This window comes from Paramisgurnus dabryanus, chromosome 9, assembly GCF_030506205.2.
Source record: "Paramisgurnus dabryanus chromosome 9, PD_genome_1.1, whole genome shotgun sequence".
Lineage (NCBI taxonomy): Eukaryota > Metazoa > Chordata > Actinopteri > Cypriniformes > Cobitidae > Paramisgurnus > Paramisgurnus dabryanus.
In genome coordinates this window covers 26159798-26180074 of record NC_133345.1, presented here as the reverse complement: position 1 = coordinate 26180074, position 20277 = coordinate 26159798, and the positions used below count along the sequence as shown (strand labels likewise).

At 35.7% G+C, this 20277-nt stretch overlaps 2 protein-coding genes across 2 annotated transcripts; one reads left to right on the top strand and one right to left on the bottom strand.

Annotated features, from left to right (window-relative positions):
* Nucleotides 1-15: 15 nt before the first annotated feature.
* tbc1d15 (TBC1 domain family, member 15) lies at nt 16-11354 on the bottom strand. Its single transcript, XM_065278895.2, has 17 exons — nt 11211-11354; nt 10169-10264; nt 9884-9955; nt 9622-9763; nt 7428-7632; nt 6058-6157; nt 5448-5645; nt 5201-5329; nt 4603-4706; nt 4427-4521; nt 3444-3560; nt 2946-3046; nt 2665-2764; nt 1230-1327; nt 970-1086; nt 804-890; nt 16-707 (listed from the first exon to the last, which is right to left on the bottom strand). The coding sequence occupies exons 1-17, from the start codon at nt 11232-11234 to the stop codon at nt 498-500; spliced, it is 1995 nt and encodes a 664-aa protein (XP_065134967.2). The 5' UTR covers nt 11235-11354; the 3' UTR covers nt 16-497.
* Nucleotides 11355-18722: 7368 nt separating this feature from the next.
* Nucleotides 18723-20228, top strand: chtf8 (CTF8, chromosome transmission fidelity factor 8 homolog (S. cerevisiae)). Its single transcript, XM_065283344.2, has 4 exons — nt 18723-18919; nt 18999-19092; nt 19178-19295; nt 19455-20228. The coding sequence occupies exons 2-4, from the start codon at nt 19070-19072 to the stop codon at nt 19686-19688; spliced, it is 375 nt and encodes a 124-aa protein (XP_065139416.1). The 5' UTR covers nt 18723-18919; nt 18999-19069; the 3' UTR covers nt 19689-20228.
* Nucleotides 20229-20277: the final 49 nt, after the last annotated feature.

Here is a 20277-nt window from a genome sequence, read left to right as displayed (position 1 = left end):
GACAAAAATAGCAGGCATAATACATTTTGGTTGAAATTTCATTTTAGAAAATCAATTCAGTTCCACCACAAATTATTTTTTTTTGTGCTAAATAAACCTTTTAACCTCAAATAAACTGCATTCTGAAATATAACACACAAGCTAATGGGAGAAAACCGATTTTTAATCTAAATCCTTATTATTTAGGAAAAGATCAACTTATGAGAAAAAAATATTTTAATATCAACAATGGAAACCCCACCTCATTATGAAATCTCTTTCTCTATACAATGAGAAGGAATGAATATTTCAACGAAAGACAATATGGTACAAGAAAGTTACAAAAATAATGCTTTAGGATCCTTTTGGATCCTAGTTTTACATCATATATTTTCTCTGGGGTATTTTACAATGTGGCATTTGGTAGCAAATATATACTACCCAATACCCAATACTGTTCATCTTCCTGGATTACAGGGGTTATAAAATCTGTACTGTACATAACATAGTGCTGTACACTAGGAAATAAAGGCTACTTTGCAGCCATTTTGTGTCGTTTCTTTTAGGTGACTGTGGCCATTGGACACGACCTGGTCTTGTCTGTGCGTGGATCTTGGTGAGGTCTGTGGTGACTCGAGTATTCCATACTCACTGGTTTCTAATGCTGCTGTTGAGGATTTCAAGGCAGTGGGCAGACCCAGTATCTCACTTACTGAATTTGGTAAGTCCTTAAAGAGAATCAAAAGAGAATCAAGTACCAATTCACAATAAATCACATCCTGATGATATAAATACACACAAAAGAAGTAGTTCTTGGGACATACCTTACAATTCTTTATCTGCAAACAGATAGACTCGGACTTGGTAAGGATTTCCTCAATGTCCAATTTCATGGAGAGTTCATTTATGTGCTATAATGATAAAATATTAATGGGTTAGCGATTTTCCAAAAGCTAATTAAGCAAACATATTCAGAGGAATCCTGCTAACCTTTAGGATTTCATTGAATCCATATTTTCTGTCCATTATTTTTTGTTTCTCCGAGTCTAAAATGGCACAGCACACCAGAAGGTGAAAGTTTTGGCAAGGCAGTCCGGTCCACATGACCTGATGGGCAAAATAGTGGAATTTGGAATCCAAATTTTAAGATAAAATGTACACACAGAAAAAAAATAGCATGTAAACAGTGTAAAGGTTATATAACAAAAAAACATATTATATAACAAAGTCTGAATGTGTTTTTTACACACCTCCCAAAGGCGAAGGATGTCAGGAAAATTAAACTCTCTCTTAAATCGGATCAATAACCATCGAAAACAGAAATATAAGTATCCAGAATCCTGTGCCTCTGTAAGAAGACACAATCACAGATGTAAACATAAATACAATACGGTGACAAATAAAGTATGAATAATAGAGATGCATATTAAATTTATCCAACGATACCGATAGCCCATTATTCAGACTGAGATCTGCCTAAACAAATAGTTTGGTATTTATATTAACTTGCATTAACCAAAATATGAAGATTTATTTTTCTGAATGTTATTCAATAATGATGATTAACATTGAACATTAAAGGAATAATCCATTTTCTTAAAAGAAAAATCCAGATAATTTATTCACTACCATGTCATCCAAAATGTTGATGTCTTTCTTTGTTCAGTCGAGAAGAAATTATGTTTTTTGAGGAAAACATTGCAGGATTTTTCTCATTTTAATGGACTTTTAATGCTTAACTCAACACTTAACAGTTTTTTTCAACGGAGTTTCAAAGGACTATAAACGATCCCAAACGAGGCATAAGGGTCTTATCTAGTGAAACGATTGTCATTTTTGACAAGAAAAATAAAAAATATGCTCTTTTAAACCACAACTTTTCGTCTAGGTCTGGTCCAGCGTGACCTAACGTAAATATGTAGTGACGTAGAGAGGTCACGTGTTACATATATGAAACGCACATTTGCGGACCCTTGTAAACAATAAACTGACACAAAGACATTAATTAGTATCAGCTGACATACAACAATGTAGGAACGGTCCTCTTTCTCAACACTTGTAAACACTGGGGCGGAGTTTCGCGTTCGTCCTCTGTGACCTCTTGACGTCATGACGTATTGCGTGGGGTCACGCTGGCCTATCACGACCAGATCTAGACGAGAAGTTGTGGTTTAAAAATGCATTTTATTTTTCTTGTCAAAAATGACAAACATTTTGCTAGATAAGACCCTTTTGCCTCATTTGGGATCGTTTATAGTCCTTTGAAACTCCGTTGAAAAAAACTGTTAAGTGTTGAGTTAAGTATTAAATGTTGGGCTCTATTAAAGTCCATTAAAATGAGAAAAATCCTGCAATGTTTTCCTTAAAAAAAATAATTTCTTCTCGACTGAACAAAGAAAGATATCAACATTCTGGATGACATGGTGGTGAATAAATTATCTGGATTTTTTTTAAGAAAATTGACTATTCCTTTAAACTAGTGATGTTTCTTTACATTTTCTATAAACCGAGCTCAAATTCATTGAATTTTCCTGTTCTCTTTTGATTGACAAGATATTTCTGTCTGTTTTGAAACTATAGGCTGATAGTGTGAAAAATTGCTTTCATCAACAGATATTGATTACTGGGCGCTATATTAATGCATCTCTAACAAAAAAAACAAAAAAGAATAATAACATTAATTACCAAGATAGTTCCAGAAGGCAAGGTCTTGAAGACGTAGCAAAGAGCTGAGCTGAATCAGCTGGGTCTTCATTCCCTGCATCTGTTCCTCAAAGTTTTCGTGCTGTGAGACATTGTGAAACACATTTAAATGAGGCTTTTATCTCAGTTCCTATTTAAAGTGCTTGCGAGAAACAGCAAGGCAGAAACATGCTTTATTGATGTAGTCAAATCATCTCAGTGGCATTCATATGTAGACAAGTGCTAAAGAGACAGTGGCAGTGAGATGAACTAGAAGACTGTACCATCTCATCCATGAGTGAAACAAAGCACCAGAAGGCATCAACTTCATTCTCCATCACAAAGAGAATGGGAGATAGTAGGTCACTCATGCCCTGCACATAACCTGTACACAAATAGGAAACTGATTAAATGCAGTCTCTGTTAAAGGGGTAGTTCACCCAAAAATAAAAAATAAATCACCATTTACTCAAAATATTTTGATAAATGATGGAAAGCATGATGGTACCATATACTTTATTTTTTTTCCTACTATGGAAGTCTATGGGTACTGTCAACTGTGTGCTTACCGTCATTTATCAAAATATCTTATTTTGAGTTCAACAGAATGAAGAAACTCATACATGATTTTCAAATTTACATTTTTGGGTGAACTATCCCTTTAAAAGAAATTGATATTTTTATTCTAATCTAAACTGGTCGATGGGCATTTAAAGTAGAAATTAGATCAACCAAAGGATTTAAAGCATTTATAAAAACAAATATGAAATGTTGTGACTTGCCTAAATCAAAGTCGTACATGCTGTAGGTCATCAGGATGTCATGTAGTAATATTAAGCCAGGGTTGTCCAGGCCTTCATAAAACTTGTTAGTGCGGTCGGTTCGGTTGACGTCTTTTTCTAAAGAGATTCAACAACCAGAAATGGAGTTTAAAGGGGACATTTCACAATACTTTTTTAAAATGTAAAATAAATCCATGGTGTCCCCAGAGTACATATGTAAAGTTTTAGCTCAAAATACCATATAGATAATTTATTATAGCATGTTAAAATTGGCAATTTGTAGGTGTGTACAAAAATTTGCCGTTTTGGGGGGTGTCCCTTTAAATGCAAATGAGCTGTTGAAATGCAAACACTGATCATCATAATGGTGATTTGTTGAAATTGAAACTTTATCGTGCTGTCAATTATTATTTTTTCTCTCTCCCTTTGCACTAAATTGGAGTGCCATGGTTGGATAGGGCAGCTTAAGGGGCGGTAGTATTATAATAAGAACCCCTTGTGACATCACAAGGGGAGCCACATTTCAATGACCTATTTTTTCACATGCTTGCAGAGAATGGTTTACCAAAAAGTTACTGGGTTGATCTTTTTCACAATTTTTAGGTTGATAGAAGCACTGGGGACCCAATTATTGCACTTAAATGTGGAGAAAGTCAGAATTTTATGATATGTCCCCTTTAATTCCAGATGAAAAAAAGTTGCATATGTTCTGAAGTTTTATTATTTTTATTAAATCTTTAAAAAAACACCAAAACCTATTGGAGTGGTTTCCCAGACAGGGCTTAAGCTAGTCCCAGACTAACTTAAATTTTAGTTTTGTCTTGATAAAAAACAGCTTGCTCTGACATATCTTACTTACACCAGTAATGTTTATTTATAAATTATGCTTTTTAAATATCCTAATTTAACTAAGACCTAGTCCTGTTTTAAGGTAATCCCTGTCCAGGAAATCATCCCTTAATGTAATTGATGTAATGGCATACCAATAAGGCTTCTGTAATCTCGTAATCTGGAGTTTCTGCGTTCCTGCTCCTCGCTTATGGATTTCCACTGAAGCTTCATTCTGAAGTATTCGTCTCTGTTGACAGAAAAACACATAATCTTACTAAAGCTTCAATATTGAGCTGTTGCCAGCATTTGTTGGAGGAAACCTGCATACGTTTTTCTCATCTGAAGTATTTTTCTTTCTTCGTGGGTGGTGTTCCATGGCAAATATCCAAGTAAAAACTTCCAAGCCTCTTTTCTTACAGCATGGCAAAGGCCCTGTTAAAAATAAACAAGCAACATTGATAAATAAGCATAAATAATACCTGTAAAATGATAAAGCTCAAAGTTCACTGACAGGCAATATATTTTCTTTAACAGGATTCGCCTTTCAAAGCCTACAGCGAACGGCTGGTTTGGACTACAGCCCTCTACTTCCTGCTTTAATGACGTCAATAGAACAGTTTTTTAACTAAACTCCGCCCACAGGAATACGTCAGTCGCCAGCTAAGCTAACGGCAAGCTAACTTGCTATCGAATCACAACACACTAAACAAACGACACAATCAGAACTCATTACGTATTTCTGAAGGAGGGACCTCATAGAACAAGAAAGACATCAGCCTGTTTTGAGAACAGTGAAAACAGCTCTATACAGATAAGTAAATTGTGTGAAAAATACCGTGTTTGATTGCGCACTGTAAACGCAATCAAAGCTTCAAAAACACAGAAAGAACGGGATCTTTAAAATGATTTTCAAAGTAATGCCATACCCCTTTAAATATGAGATGCTTTATGTGAGGAATGTTGATCAATCTTCCTTCTGAATCCTGGAACTTTGTCCATTGTTCCATTGTAACCGGACCGTTCCTCTGCACTTCTGGCCTCGGCCCCAGATCAAGCTGGAAAACACACAATTTCACTTTTAATTACTTTTTAAAGACTTATTTCAAATTACAAATATTTTTGCATGTGATGAGTGATGCTGGGAATTACTACTATAGATCCAAATCCACTCACTCTGGTAATGACTTCAAAGCCTGGCTCTTCCTGTTGGTTAATCTCTAGTCCAGGAATGAGCTCTCCCAACAGGTCAGCAACCTCCTCTTCAGGCCGCTGGTGACACTCGGAATCAGGCACCCGAAACTGGTCAAATAGAAAGTTAGTGACCTTGGAAAAGCCACCGAGTGTTGTTGTGTAGGGATCCTTCTTGAATTTCTATTTAGAGGGTAAATTTGCATAGCCATAATAATCAGTGTTAAGTCTTTCACCTACTTAAAGGGATAGTTCACCCAAAAATGAATTAATCACACTCATGTTGTTACAATCTGTATAAATTTCTTTGTTCTGCTGACCACAGAGGAAGATTTAAGCAATGTTTGTAACCAAGCCGTTTTTGAGCACCATTGACCTTCATAGTAGTATTTATCTTACTATGGAAGTCAAAAGATCTTATTTTTTCTGCTTTATCACAAATATATTTTCGATAAAGTTTAAAGATATTTTAACTGGTTTGAAACAACATGAAGGTGAGTGAATGATGACAAAATTTTCATTTTTGAGTGAACTATCCCTTTAAGCAAAACTTTACATTCAAAGAATACTAAAATCACTCAGACTTATCTCATACCTGTACAAATCCATAGTTTACATCATCCAGAAGGTTCTCAAAGGACTGTGAAAAAGCTTTGTTGTAGGTGCTGACAAAAAGGACGCCTTTATCATCTGGGCTGATGAAAAAAAAAACAGGCATGAAGTCCACATCACACTTGACATCAAGACCTATTGTAGTAGTTCAATTCTGTCATCATTTACTCGCCCGCATGTTTTTCTAAACCTGTATGAGGTTTTTTAATCGTTTGAACACAAAAGAAGATATTCTGATAATTGAGTAAAGTAACCACCACACAGTTTATGGTACCTATTGACTACCATAGTGGGAAAAACAAATACTATTTAAGTCAATGGGTGCATTCAACTGTGTGCTTATTAAAATATCTTCTTTTGTGTTCAACAGAACCACAAAATGTATACATCTCGAGGGCAAGTAAATGATGACAGAATTGTAATTTAAGGTGAACTACCCGTTTAATAAAGCAATCCTATCGATAATTATCAAAATAAAGCTAATTTTTTAAATAGTAAACACATGACATCATTGGCCATATCGCTCTAAGGCTGAAATGACAGAAGAAGCTAAGCCAACAAAGCCCAGCCTATGTTTCATTATGGAGACTGAGATAAGAACTTTAATAACAGCTATCTTCTCCTCAGAAGGGCTGAATTCAGAATGCTCACAGCCGGATATAATCTGTTGTGATATTTAATGCCGTTACTTTCATAAAGCCTTAACTCTAAACAGACAGCTGCTGTTCGACCTTACACGAGTCACACGCATGGCCTCTCGCCATGCAACACATGCCGGACTTCCTCAAAAGTGGCGAGAAAGCGAAGTGTTTCTCATTTGCATGCAAATAGGATTGTTTTGATGAAAGCCGCTTGATGACGAATTCTGACTGACGACGCGTGGAAGGTTCTTAGAAAATAATCTTACTGACTGCGGTATTCAATGAATTATAAGGTCATGGGTTACTTTAAAAATAAGGTCTGGAAGAGTGAAAGAATTAAGCTGTGTTAATTTAGCGAAAGAAACCAAGTAAAAGATATAAGCTATATAAAACTTTTTTATTAGCAATAAGCTTTATTAAAAAAAGGTTGATGTCGCTTTAGCTGTTTACACTGAAAAAATGAAGAAGGTCGGGTTTGAATCTATACCTACTGAAAGACAAAAACACAAAATAGTATTTAAATAGTAAGTAGTAACAGTGTTGTATTCTTAGCTGCAAAAATCAGTGTGCAAAAAAGCATGCTCATTGGTGTAATGGTTGTAATGCATTAAACGCACTGGTCAAATGCTAATGCTAACTTTTTCTACAGCTAAGCCAAGGATGAGGCTTCACCAGTTAAGACAGGAACTCAAACCCCAGATAATTCACTTACTCGCTGATCTGAACGGATTTCCTTAGGCTATCCAGGAACGCTGTGCTCCCTCCCTGGTGAAAATGAATGATTGGTAGTGAAGTGCCATCCTTCAAGCGGAAAATGAGGTAAGACCAGCCCTCACATTTAACTGTGATAGACCTGAGGTCACACACATTAAAAGAGAAGGCCCATCTGTTGCGGTCATTTACGTGGTTTGATCCACCTATTAAAACATAAAAATAAAGCTTGGTCACGTTAGAAATCTAGAATTTTTGTTTTTGAAAGACAGACAAATGTGCTTAATTTATTGGCTAATGTAAAATATTTTTTGGTAAACATTGGGTCTCATTCACTAAGCATGCATACGCAAAAATGTGTTTCTTAAACAGATGTTTTAACTTACAAATCATGATTTAACAAAAAAACTTTCATACTGAAATTTGTTTTAAACAAATGCAAAAACATAAGAACAACTTGAACAAGGAAAAAGAACACTATAATATATCTGTGTTATATATTTTATATATTTGTTTCTTGTTCATGATTATTGCGCCGTACATGTGGTCTAAGTTGTTCTTACGTTTTTGTATATATTATAATATAAGTACGAAAGTTTTTGTTGAATCATGATTCGTAAGTTAAAACGTCCAAACAAATTGACTTCATATTGACTTCTAGCAGCTGATCTTAGTACCGCAGTCAATATCAAAATATTGGAGATGTTTTTTCCCTTGCCAGATACGTAAAGGAGCGCAAATGACGATGGAAAGCGAAAGTGCATCTGCTCAATTTTACAATTACAATGTTTTTTTGTTTTCTGCAATTTACAGACCCGCTTGTGTGGATTTTTATAACTCAATCTGCAGCTTAATTCGGATGTTGCATCCACCAGAGGTTGGACTTATAGGCCATTGCGGTCTCATTTAACCAACCATGATAGCCATGAGCTGTTAAAATATACTTTTGGGTAAATTTCCAAAAACATTCTGCCAGTGGTTTTGCAATTCCTGGTACTTTACTTGTAATTGATGTCTTATGTTATGATCTTTTTGGGAAATATAAATAAAAAAAACTAAAGTGACCTTTCCAAATTCACTTCAGCTAAATATAAGATATTAGTAACATATAACCATTTATTAGCAATAAGCTTTTTCATAACAAAGGTGACGTAGCTTAAGCTGTTTACACTGACAAATATGAAGCAGGTCATTAGCCTGCTTAGTTTAAAACAAGAGCATACTTTAAATTAAATAGCGTTGTATTTTTAGCTGCAAAAATCAGTGTGCAAAAAAGCATGTTTGTTGGTGTAATGGTTATAAGCATTAAACTGGTTTATGCATAACTCTGTGGTGAACTCTACTGGTCAAATGCTGCTAAGATTACAAGTGCACACACTGCAAGAATTTTAATAAATGTTTAGCTTATTTTTCCTTTAGCTCAGCCAAGAATTAGGCTTTACCAGTTAAGACAGGAACTCAAACTTGCTAATTTTTACAAAATTAAATTTTACATTTTTTGTTGTCCCGCTCGTTTGGATTTTTATAACTAAATCTAAGGGTCGTTTCGGAGATTGTATCCATCGGAGGTTGCATTTATGGGCCATTGCGGTCTCATTTGGGCAACCGTGATAACTGCCAACTGAGCTGTCGAAATTTACTATTGGGTAAACTGACCAATACAAAAACAGAAGGCGCATATCGAAAGGAGAATAACTGGCAACAGTGTTGTTTTTCAGAGAAACTTAGCATGTTTCCTAAATATCTATGAATATATTATAGTATTTTTTAGTAAGTACAGTCAAAAACCTACATATAGCTTCTTTAACGAAAAAATGCACAGATACACCAGTTTGATATTGAAGTGAATTTGGATAAATTTGGATAAAAATAAATTTAGCTATTTTTCCAAAAAAGATTTGTAGTAACAACATAAGACATCAGGTACAAGTTAAATACCAGGAATTGCACTGTCACAATGTTTTGGGATTTCTCCAATGACATCATCCAGGCAAACAAGCTCATTTGCAAGGAGTGTCTTTAAAACAAGACTGCCCTGTTTTAAAAAAAACATTAGTTGAGAAGGCTTATGAAAAGGCTACACAAATCAGGGCAGTCTGCTAAATCCCAGACATGAAAGCAATAGAAAACGCACATTAAATACAGATCATAAATATAAAAACACTGATATTCAAAAAGATTTATGCAAAGTTTACCTTCTCCGTGGCTATGGGTTTTCCTCCTGAATGAGACAGCATTGATCATATCCCATTCTGTTTCATAGCTCAGCTGATGGTCAACGGGTCTGTGAGGATTGTTTTCTGAACTCTGAGTCCATTCAACCACCGAGCTGGAGTCCTTCAGAAAAGCATAAGAACAATAATTATAAATCAGGATTGTAATCTTAATGTGACTCCAGAGAGATTGTGAAGCGAGTGATGGTGTGGTACGGGACAGTTTTTGAACAAACATACAAACCTTGCAGGCACACAGTATGTTTGAGGGATCTGCGTCTTCCAACGGCTTGTATTCCACAAGAGTTTCACCATCCTACATTTAAATAGAAATAGAAAATGGCAAGGGAGACTTATTACACATTTTAGCTTGTCAAAAAGGGGCTGCTTTTCAAAACCATAAAAGAATGTGGTATAACTGCTTCATAAATCACGTAGGTCACACTTATTTTTACATAGAACGTGATGAAATCCTTATGTACAACAGAACACAGAAACAAACATTTAACCTTAATAAAGCCTAATATACTTTTTCAATGATCCTGAGGAATCCTGATATTAAATCCTGATCTTCAGATTCATCTGGAGATGTGTGTATAAAAACTCCCTCATGTTCAAACACAACCTGGAAAACAAATAATACCATGTACATATACATAATATAGTACATTAGTCAACATATATGCAATAAATACTTATAAAGAGAACATTGCGTCTAACATTTAAAGTCTATCTTTCTAAATCGATACACAAAACAAAACAGTTCAGGATTTTGTCTTGGTATTTCATAAATGCAGGTTAGCCTGCTCCTAAGGAATTAAATGCTATTGTCATAAAGTGACATATAGACAAGGAAATGACCTTACAGTTTTATGCATAAAAATAATACATTAAAAATGCAATAGTTAACAGCTCAGGTAACGCACTACTCATACATTAACACACCGTATTTCTGTTATTGACAGCTGAATGTACAGTACGCGTGTTGCCTTATTAGGGTACTCAACCATGGTTGTATACTTTTATGCAAGTTGCAACAGATGAGTTAACGAGCCATCTAAACATTAAATTTAATGTAACGTTGGATGACAAGTAGTTAAAGAGATGAGAATATGCAAGTTAAGTTTATTGAATTAACTGTCAGGAGCCTCAAACGTGTTTTATGATCTAGATTATAATCTATATTACTGTGCGCTTATTTACAATCCAGGCTAGCCATATAATGACTCAACACTAGTTAAAGCACATATACGACCCTAGTAAACCATTATTATTTGTTAGACACCCCATACAGACCACACACTGACGACGAATCACTACTGGCAGCGAAAATACTTTTCAGAAATCCGTTTATCGTAGTTAGTCCTGCAGTATGCCACAGTACTTGGGTTGTTAGCAGTCAGGCTAACTATTGCTAAACAGAGCAGTTTGTTAGAGTACTAAATCATCGATATTGCTCAAAAACCGGGCAAGCAGTATATCTACGCCAAATCCTTCTTTGAAGCACTAGTAATGTGGAGTATTTTAAGTTTTTGACCGTGTATTGAAAAGAAAAGCAGCATGCTCAGTACCTTGGGAGGAGTTGTAGCCGCCATGTCGACTGCTAAGTAGACGTAGCACAGCTCACGTGCCTGTCAGCGATCCACAACAACACTGACGAGTCATCTTCCGCATGGCCCGCGCCACGCACGCGCATTCACATCATGGAAAGTCGTAATCATTTTAAATTTAAATAATAATTACATGGAGTTTGTACAATAACAGTGGAAACACTAAACTTGAACACACTGCTAACTATTTATTATTTTTAAAACCCCAACCCCAATTGAAGCTGTTCTCTTTTCATATCATTACATCATACCTGTAAACGTGGCTGTTCTTAAAATAAACTGACAAATCTGTAAGTCAATGTGACGTATATGTAAATGTGAATGTATTATATTAGACAGCTTCTTGGTAATTGCTTCAATCGAACGGTCCTACAAATTAAAGACAGTACATTTTTCTAACAACAAAGTAAACAATGTAAATACTGTAAACTATGAAAAGCGCTCTTTAAATTTATATACTAAAAACTACTACTGCGTCACTGACGGGTAACTTATATTGTATAATCATTATATACAATGTACTAGTTATATATTTTAGTAATATATAGGGTATACTATGTGAACTACGTGAGTATATTGTATAAAGTATTACATAGTGTGTTTATTAATATGTGATTCAGTTTTTTTATTAATGTGATTCAGTTTGTGTCTTTTATACTACACTGACTCTATAAAAAAGTGAACTTTTATACCCAGCGTTTGTCATGTAGTCTGACTTTACAATGTGCCAATGTGAATTTTACAAAAAAATACAATCTATAGCTGTGTCCCAATTCAAGGGCTGCGACCTTCTAAGGACGTATTTTAAGACCGATTGCGTCACAGCAGCGCGACTTAAGGCCAGTAAGCCCGTCCCAATTCAAAGGATCTGGCTGCTGGGGATCGACCGGAAGTTGGATACGAGCGATTTGAGGATCTGGGTAGGAGAACAAAAACTTTTTGGCGGTGCATAAACTGATCTGTGACTGGACTAGGATGTCAGGGAGTAGTGATGGAGATGGTGAGGGTGGAGGTGAGGGTATGGATGTAAATGAGTGGACGGAAGTAAGGAGGAATAAACGAATTAGAAATAATAGTAGTATAGGAGGTAGTAGTTCCGATGAAGGGAAAAAAGGTAGGGTAGTGTGGAGGAGAGAAGTTGAAGAAGAGGGGTTCAAAGTTATTGTGAGGTTCAAAGAAGGACATGAAATAAGGAAAGTTAGTCCGGTGGCACTGACTCGTGATTTGAAGGAAAAAATTGGTGAGATTTTGATGGCGAAAGTGTTGGGAGATGGTGGATTGTTAATCAAATGTAAGGATGAAAAGCAGAGGGAAAAGGTAATGAAGATGACTAAAATATGTGGTAGAACGGTAGAGAAGGCCAAGAAGACAGGTGATGGTCCAATTAAGAAAGGAGTTATATATGGTATCCCAGTGGAGGTAAAGTTGGAGGATTTAAAGTCAAACATAAGAGGGGGGAAAGTTATTGACATTAAACGTTTGCAAGCAAGGAAAGGCGGAGAAAGGATTGATAGTTTGTCAGTGTTACTGGTTTTCCAAGAGAGGGAATTGCCAAATAAAGTGAAAGTGGGATATATAAGTTACAATGTAAGAGTGTATGTTCCACCTCCTTTGAGATGTTTTAAATGCCAAAGGTATGGACATATTGCAGCTGGGTGTAAAGGAAAACAAAAGTGTGGAAGATGTGGAGGGGAGCACGAGTATGGGAAGTGTGAAGAAGGGGCAGTGATTAAATGTGCTAATTGTGGAGGTGCACATACTGTGGCATATGGTGGATGTGAAGTAAGAAAGAAGGCAGTGGAAGTACAGCAGATAAGAACTAACAAGGACATATCATATGCAGAAGCAGTAAAATTGGTTCAGATGGAAAGTAGAGAGGAGAAGAAGGGGAAAGATATAGAAGAGAATCATACAACTGAACACCGTGTGTCAAAGAGGCAGATTGAAGATGGTGAAATGTTACTGGTTAAAAAAGAGGATTTTGTGTATTTCATGGCTGAAGTAATTAACTGCACCTTCCAAGCTAAAGGGAGATCTGAAAAGATTGAAATAATAGTAAAGAGTGCAGCAAGATATTTAAATATTCATGGACTATCTGGCAGGGGGGTACAAGAGGAACTTAAGAAACAGGAACAAGTTAGTAGGGAGTCATGGTCACAGGATTAATATTACTTATGATAATTCTTCAGTGGAATGCAAGGAGTCTACTGTCGAATGGCCAAGAGTTTAAAGGATTTCTTGAGGGAGTGGAATGTAAGCCTGATATAATATGTGTAGAAGAAACATGGCTTAAACCTAATTTAGATTTTGTGATTCAAGGATATGTGTGCATAAGAAGGGATAGAGAAGGGGGTAATGGGGGAGGTTGTGCTACTTTTGTTAAACAAGGTATTTCATATAGAGAAATAGATAAAGGGAAAGATCTGGAATTTGTAGTAGTTGAAGTTTGGTTAGAGGATGGTAGGATGGTCATTGTTAACTTCTATAATCCATGTAAGAGGTTAGAATTAGAAACATTGGAGGCAATAAAGGGACTAGATAGTAGACAGATTATTTGGTGTGGTGATTTTAATGCACACAGTACTCTTTGGGGAGGGGAAAAGACGGATAGGAATGGTATGATAGTGGAGGATTTAATGGAATCTGTGGGACTTGTATGTTTAAATGATGGGAGTTTTACGAGAATTAATTGTAGTACAGGCACTGAGTCAAGCTTAGACCTGACGTTAGTGTCACAGTCATTGGCAGGTATTTGTTTGTGGGAAGTTATGAATCAGTCAACTATTGGAAGTGATCATTACCCTATTGTGTGTAAAGTAGGTGGTGGAAGAAGTGTAATATTAGAGGATCTATCAGATAGATGGATATTTGGAAAAGCACAGTGGGATAAATTCAGAGAGATAAGTGAATCTAATTTAAAAAATATAAATCGAGAACAGGATGTAGAATTACTTAATGGAAATGTAAGAGAGGCAATAATTGGGTCTGCTAGACAGACTATTGTAAGGAAAGAGGGTATGAAGAGGAGGAAGTTAGTTCCGTGGTGGAATGATGAGTGTAGGGATGCAATAAGAAAACGCAATAAAGCTTTTAAGGTGTTAAAAAACACTCACAATTTTCAGCATTTCATAGAGTATAAAAGAATGCAAGCAGTGGTTCGAAAGACTATTAAAGAATCTAAAAGGAATTATTGGAAAACATTTTGTGACTCAATAGGGAGAAGCACAACAATTGATGAAGTATGGGGAATGATAAAGAAAATGAGTGGAATAAGACGAGAGTGGGGATATCCAGTATTGGAAAAAGGGGGTGTGGTGGCTAGTAAAGATGTAGAGAAAGCAGACATGTTAGCTAAAGTGTTGGTTGAAGTTCATAGTTCTAGAAATATGTTAGAAGAGGGGAAAAGGGGAAGACAAAAAACAAGTGAAGAAAATAAAGAACTGCTGGAAAGACAGGAAGAAAAGGATGATACTATTAACTCTCCATTCACATTAGAGGAAATGAAAAGGTCCATATGTAAATCAGGACTAACTGCTCCAGGAAAAGATCTGATCTGCTATACCATGCTGAACCATATGTCGGATGTAGCATTAGAGGTTATTTTACATTTATATAACAAGGTCTGGCAGGAAGGTAAATTACCAGGAAGTTGGAAGCAAGCCATTATAATACCCATCAGGAAACCGGGAAAGGATCCCACTAACCCATCAAATTATAGACCAATAGCATTAACATCTCACATGTGTAAAATAATGGAACGTATGATTACAGAAAGATTGACATATTATTTGGAAATAAGGAATCTTAGGTCAAAATATCAAAGTGGATTCAGAAAAGGTAGGGGAACAATGGATCCAATAATATGTTTAGAATCAGAGGTAAGGAAAGCACAAGTGAATAAAGAGGTAGTGGTAGCAGTATTTTTTGATGTGGAAAAAGCTTATGATTTATTATGGAAAGAGGGATTATTAATTAAAATGAAAAGATTAGGAATAACAGGGAATATGTTTAGATGGGTAAAGGATTTTTTGTATGGACGCTCTATAGAGGTGAGAGTGGGAAAGACCTTTTCAGAAACCTTTTTGGTAGATAATGGAACACCACAGGGAAGTGTTATTAGTCCTTTGCTGTTTTCAATAATGATTGATGATGTGTATAATAGTATTGGGCAGGGTATAGGGAGATCTCTGTTCGCAGATGATGGGGCACTGTGGAAAAGAGGTAGAAATGTAGAATATGTGTTGAAACAGCTGCAGGAAACAATGGAAATAGTAGAAAAGTGGTCCTTACAATGGGGGTTTAAATTTTCGGTGGAAAAAACAAAAACAATTTTCTTTACAAGGAAAAAAATAGGAGCAGAGTGTCGACTGTATTTATATGGAAAGGAGCTTGAAAGAGTTGAAACATTCAAATTTTTAGGAATGTGGTTTGATGTGAGGCTCATATGGAATGTTCATATTGACAATATTGTAAATAAATGTAAAAAGGTTTTAAATGTTATGAGATGTTTAGTGGGAACTGAGTGGGGAGCAGATAGGTCAGCTCTGAAAACAATATATATAGGTTTAATAAGATCAATTATGGATTATGGGTGTATAGTGTATGGGACAGCTTCTAAAACATTGTTAACAAAATTGGATGTAATCCAAGCACAAGCATTGAGGATATGCAGTGGGGCTTTTAAAACAACATCTGTGCCAGCGTTGCAGGTAGAAATGGGAGAAATGCCATTGGAGTTAAGGAGACAGCAAATTATGATGACATATTGGGTGAATTTACAAGGACATCATAATCATCCTGCAATAGATGCTATTGAGCCATGCTGGGAACATGGGAAAAGGAAAACAAAGAGTTTTGGTTGGGTTGTTAGGAAAAAGGCAAGTGAAATCAATATACTGGATAGGACTTATTCTCCAACGGTAGTACTACCAACTATACCACCTTGGTTAGTGCCACAACCAGAGATAGATCTTAGCCTCCTTGAAGTGACAAGAGATGATCATGAGGGAAATAAAACAATATTTAAATCATATATAAGGGAGAAATACAGTGGTTATTTACAAATGTATACAGATGGTTCTAAAGACCATAAGACAGGGAGAACAGCAGCAGCAGTAGTAATACCTGAGTTTAGCATTGAATATGGTAAGAGACTTACTGATGATATATCAGTCTTTGCATGTGAGATGATGGCCATGGTTGTTGCATTGCAATGGGTAGAGGAAGTAAGGCCAGAGAAAGTGGTAATTGCATCAGATTCATGTGCAGCATTAATGAGTTTAAAATTTTGCAATTCTAAGAATAGAGAAGATTTACTATATGAAATACTACAATCATTATTCAGATGTCATAAAATGGAGGTGTCTGTTACATTTGTGTGGGTTCCGGCACATGTAGGTGTTGATGGAAATGAAAGGGCAGATAAAATGGCAAAAGAGGCTGTGAAATGTGAGAATAAACACATACATGTAAATATTAGTAAGTGTGAATCTAAAGTGGTGATTAAGGAACAAATCAAAAAGATGTGGCAGAATCAATGGGACAAAGAAAGTAAAGGAAGATATCTTTATAAAAACAACCCATTAGTTGGGAGTTCAAGATTTGGAGTACGAAATAAAAAAGAGGATAAGGTTATTACAAGATTAAGGAATGGTCATACTGGTCTAAACAGTTCTCTATATGTTATTGGAAAGCATATTAACGGAAGGTGTGAATATTGTGGAGAAAAAGAAACAGTGGATCATGTTTTATTCTATTGCAAGAAGTATGATTTAGAGAGAGAAGAGTTAAAAAATGCTGTAAGGCAAAATGGAGAACAAGACATTAGTAATATATTGGTAAAGTCTCCTGGGGACAAGAGTTGGGATCTCCTATTAAAATATTTGGGAAAAACAAGATTAATTAATAGAGTCTGAGGAATTAAAAAGAATGATGTGTAATTATAGTATATATAGTATTATTATTGTTTTGTTTTTTTTGTTTTGTTTTTTTCTCTAAAACAGTTAATGTTAGTATAGATCTTTAGTCCACACTCCAGATCAGTGGGTGGCGGTAAATGCACCCGAAAGTTGTTTGCCAACCGCCAATAAAATCAAGAGAAGAAGAAGAATTCAAAGGATGCTCCAGAGTGGGAAATCTGCATGTAGACAGGATCTTTTAGACGAAGTTCATCAGATGATTTTCAGGATAAATCAACAGAAACTAATGTTACAGTTCACTTGGGTTCCAGCACACACAGGTATTGAGGGTAATGAGAGGGCAGACAAGTTGGCAAAAGAAGCACTTAAAGCAGAACAAGTAGAAGTACAGGTTCGACTTAGCAAAACAGAACTGAAAATAATAATTAAAGATGGTGTTCATAAACTTTGGCAAGATAAATGGGATAAAGGGGAAAAAGGTAGGCATTTATATAGTATTCAACCAAATATAACAGTTAAAATGAACGGTTCACTTTCACGACAGGAAGAAACCTGGCTAACAAGGCTAAGGTTAGGACATACAGGACTGAACAGTGGCTTACATATAATAGGGAAACATGAGACCGGAATGTGCCCATATTGTACAGAAATAGAAACAGTGAAGCATGTACTTCTGATATGTAGGCAGTATTCTGACGAGAGAGAAAAACTGAAGAGAGTATCAAAGAACTCTTTGACTTTGAGCAACCTGTTGAGTCTATCTGGAACACAGTTTATAAGCAAAGCAGTGATAGAATATCTGAAAGAAACACAACTAGCAAGAAGACTTTAGCCCAATTTTATTTTATATATTTTTTTATTTTTTATTTTTTTTTTTATATATATATATATATATATTTATATATATATATATATATATATATATATACATTTATTTTTTGACTTCCCAATGTGATCACACCTCAATCCAGTAGATGGCGGTAATGCACAAAGATTGCAAACTGCCAATAAAATTCACTGAAGAAGAAGAATTCAAAGGATGCTTAGAATGAAGCCTCAAAATGCGTCCTCATTTCTCCGCGCTGTTAAGGATCTATGTTAAGGATAGAACGAATGGATCCTTAACAGCCGAGGATATCCCACGAGTCATTGCGCCTCTGCAACGGCTTCATAATGGGTGGATATTCTAAAATAAACAATTAAAACCTTTATTAAATAAAAATGTATTTATCAGAAAACATTGTTTCTTGTCACTGTTTTAGTATTATAAGTTATGTTTTGTGTTAATAATATTCTTTTTATGTTGCGTATATTTATAAGATTGATTAATTTGGTATACTGTTGAATAGTTTAATCTACATCAATGTGTCATATTTCTAAAATAAATTAATGATTTTTCTGATGTCATATTTATTTTAATAAGTCAGAAACGTGCAGGTGGGCGCGTGCAGCAGGTGACGCTAATTATGGGTCCTCCGAAGGTTAGACCGTCTCATTTCAGTTCTCTTCGCGAACTTCTGAGGCTTCCACCTTGAAATGCTCATAAGGTTGCAGCCCTTGAATTGGGACACAGCTTATGACCGAAACACAAACATCGTGGACAAATCTTGAGCGACCTCTAGTGTGTAACAACATAAATAAAAGCCAACCTGCACTTTGTTGTGGACTTTTATTTTGAAACGTAATTTCAGCTGGCGCGAAACTTGTGTGTCTGTGGAAGATCATGAGCAACTACACAAGTCTATCTGACAAGTAAGTGACTATAAATGTAGTATCTGCACACATTAATCGGGTGATTTTTGACTCGTTTTTGTCTTGTTTCAAAATTCAGTTGAGACGTTCATTAAAACACGAGTGATTTGTGTGAATTCTGAATCCTGATTCAACGAATCGGATACAAGGATGGTTCAAATAATCATCTCAAAGTAGGTGTCATCTCAAGACAATTTGCGCAAATCGGCAAATTAATGTTTATCATTTTATAAAAACTGCTTGCGTTGTGTTAAGCAGTGGTGCTGGTGAGGGCCCCGCTGAATGGCTTCTGGTGGAACTGCAGGGTGAAATGGTGTCAAGGCACAACTCTGGACTAGCGGGACACCTGATGGGCGACCTTCACTACACTAAAGAGGTTTGTCTGACAACACTACTACGTTTTTTTGTCAGGAAAGTATATTTCATCAACACAGGCATGTATTTATTCTTGCTGGATTTGAAGTAGATATTTTATTTTAAAATGCAATCTGACAATAATTAAAAGTCTTACTCTGTATTCTGTCCTTTGTTCAAGGGTGTTCCAATCCTAATAGTTGGACATCACATTCTCTACGGCAAGCAAGTTAAACTCGAGAAGCCCTTTGCTGTTCTGATGAAGCAATCTGGTGCCTCTCAAGATGCTGAGGAAAGCATGGAAACCAACCAAGACAGACCAACTTCTTACACAGTCTCAGCCCTCATCAAAAAGAAACTTATCTTTAAAACCCGGCCCAAGCCCATCATCACTAATGTGCCAAAGAAAGTGTAGACAACGGCCAGAAAACACAGACAAATCAACCACAGAGACACTTGGACAGTTTGTTTGCTCTTTTGCTGCATATTTATATGCAGTGAAGTCTGATTATATAAAAATATGCTTATATTACTATGGATGAATACTATATAGCTATAGTGTTTAAGGTAGCTATGTTCCAGTGACTGTATGCAAGTGAAAAATTAAATTGCATGGTGGATTTATTGTTAAAATATGCTGTTGCATTTGTTATTGAGAACAAAGTTCCTGTTGTTTACTGTGTGAAATGTTAAATGGATCCTCTGATGATAATGAACAAAAAACTACACATTTTAAATCAAAGTTTTATTGTCTCAAAACATTTACAAGTGTTTGCAAAAATACAAAGACATGGCCAGACTTAAGGTATCCCTTCAGACATACTGTACTTAAGAATAGACATAAATACATAAAACATTATTGATATCATTTATTATCCTAAAAGACCATGATGATCATTTTAGGTATTATATTATGTACTAGTGACGCCCACAATAAATGGCGTTTAATGTTTCATCTGTACCTTTTGTTTTTTCTGTGGGTGGATGTAAGCTGGCAATTGGTA

What these genes read in the sequence shown, in the direction of transcription:
- chtf8 (XM_065283344.2), top strand. Translation starts at nt 19,070, where the DNA reads ATGGTTCAAATAATCATCTCAAA. An exon ending in GTTCAAATAATCATCTCAAA is followed by an intron (nt 19,093 to 19,177) that starts GTAGGTGTCATC and finishes TGTGTTAAGCAG; the next exon opens with TGGTGCTGGTGAGGGCCCCG. An exon ending in ACCTTCACTACACTAAAGAG is followed by an intron (nt 19,296 to 19,454) that starts GTTTGTCTGACA and finishes CCTTTGTTCAAG; the next exon opens with GGTGTTCCAATCCTAATAGT.
- tbc1d15 (XM_065278895.2), bottom strand. Translation starts at nt 11,234, where the DNA reads ATGGCGGCTACAACTCCTCCCAAG. An exon ending in ACATACTGTGTGCCTGCAAG is followed by an intron (nt 9,764 to 9,883) that starts GTTTGTATGTTT and finishes GCTTTTCTGAAG; the next exon opens with GACTCCAGCTCGGTGGTTGA. An exon ending in AGATTACAGAAGCCTTATTG is followed by an intron (nt 3,561 to 4,426) that starts GTATGCCATTAC and finishes GAATCTCTTTAG; the next exon opens with AAAAAGACGTCAACCGAACC.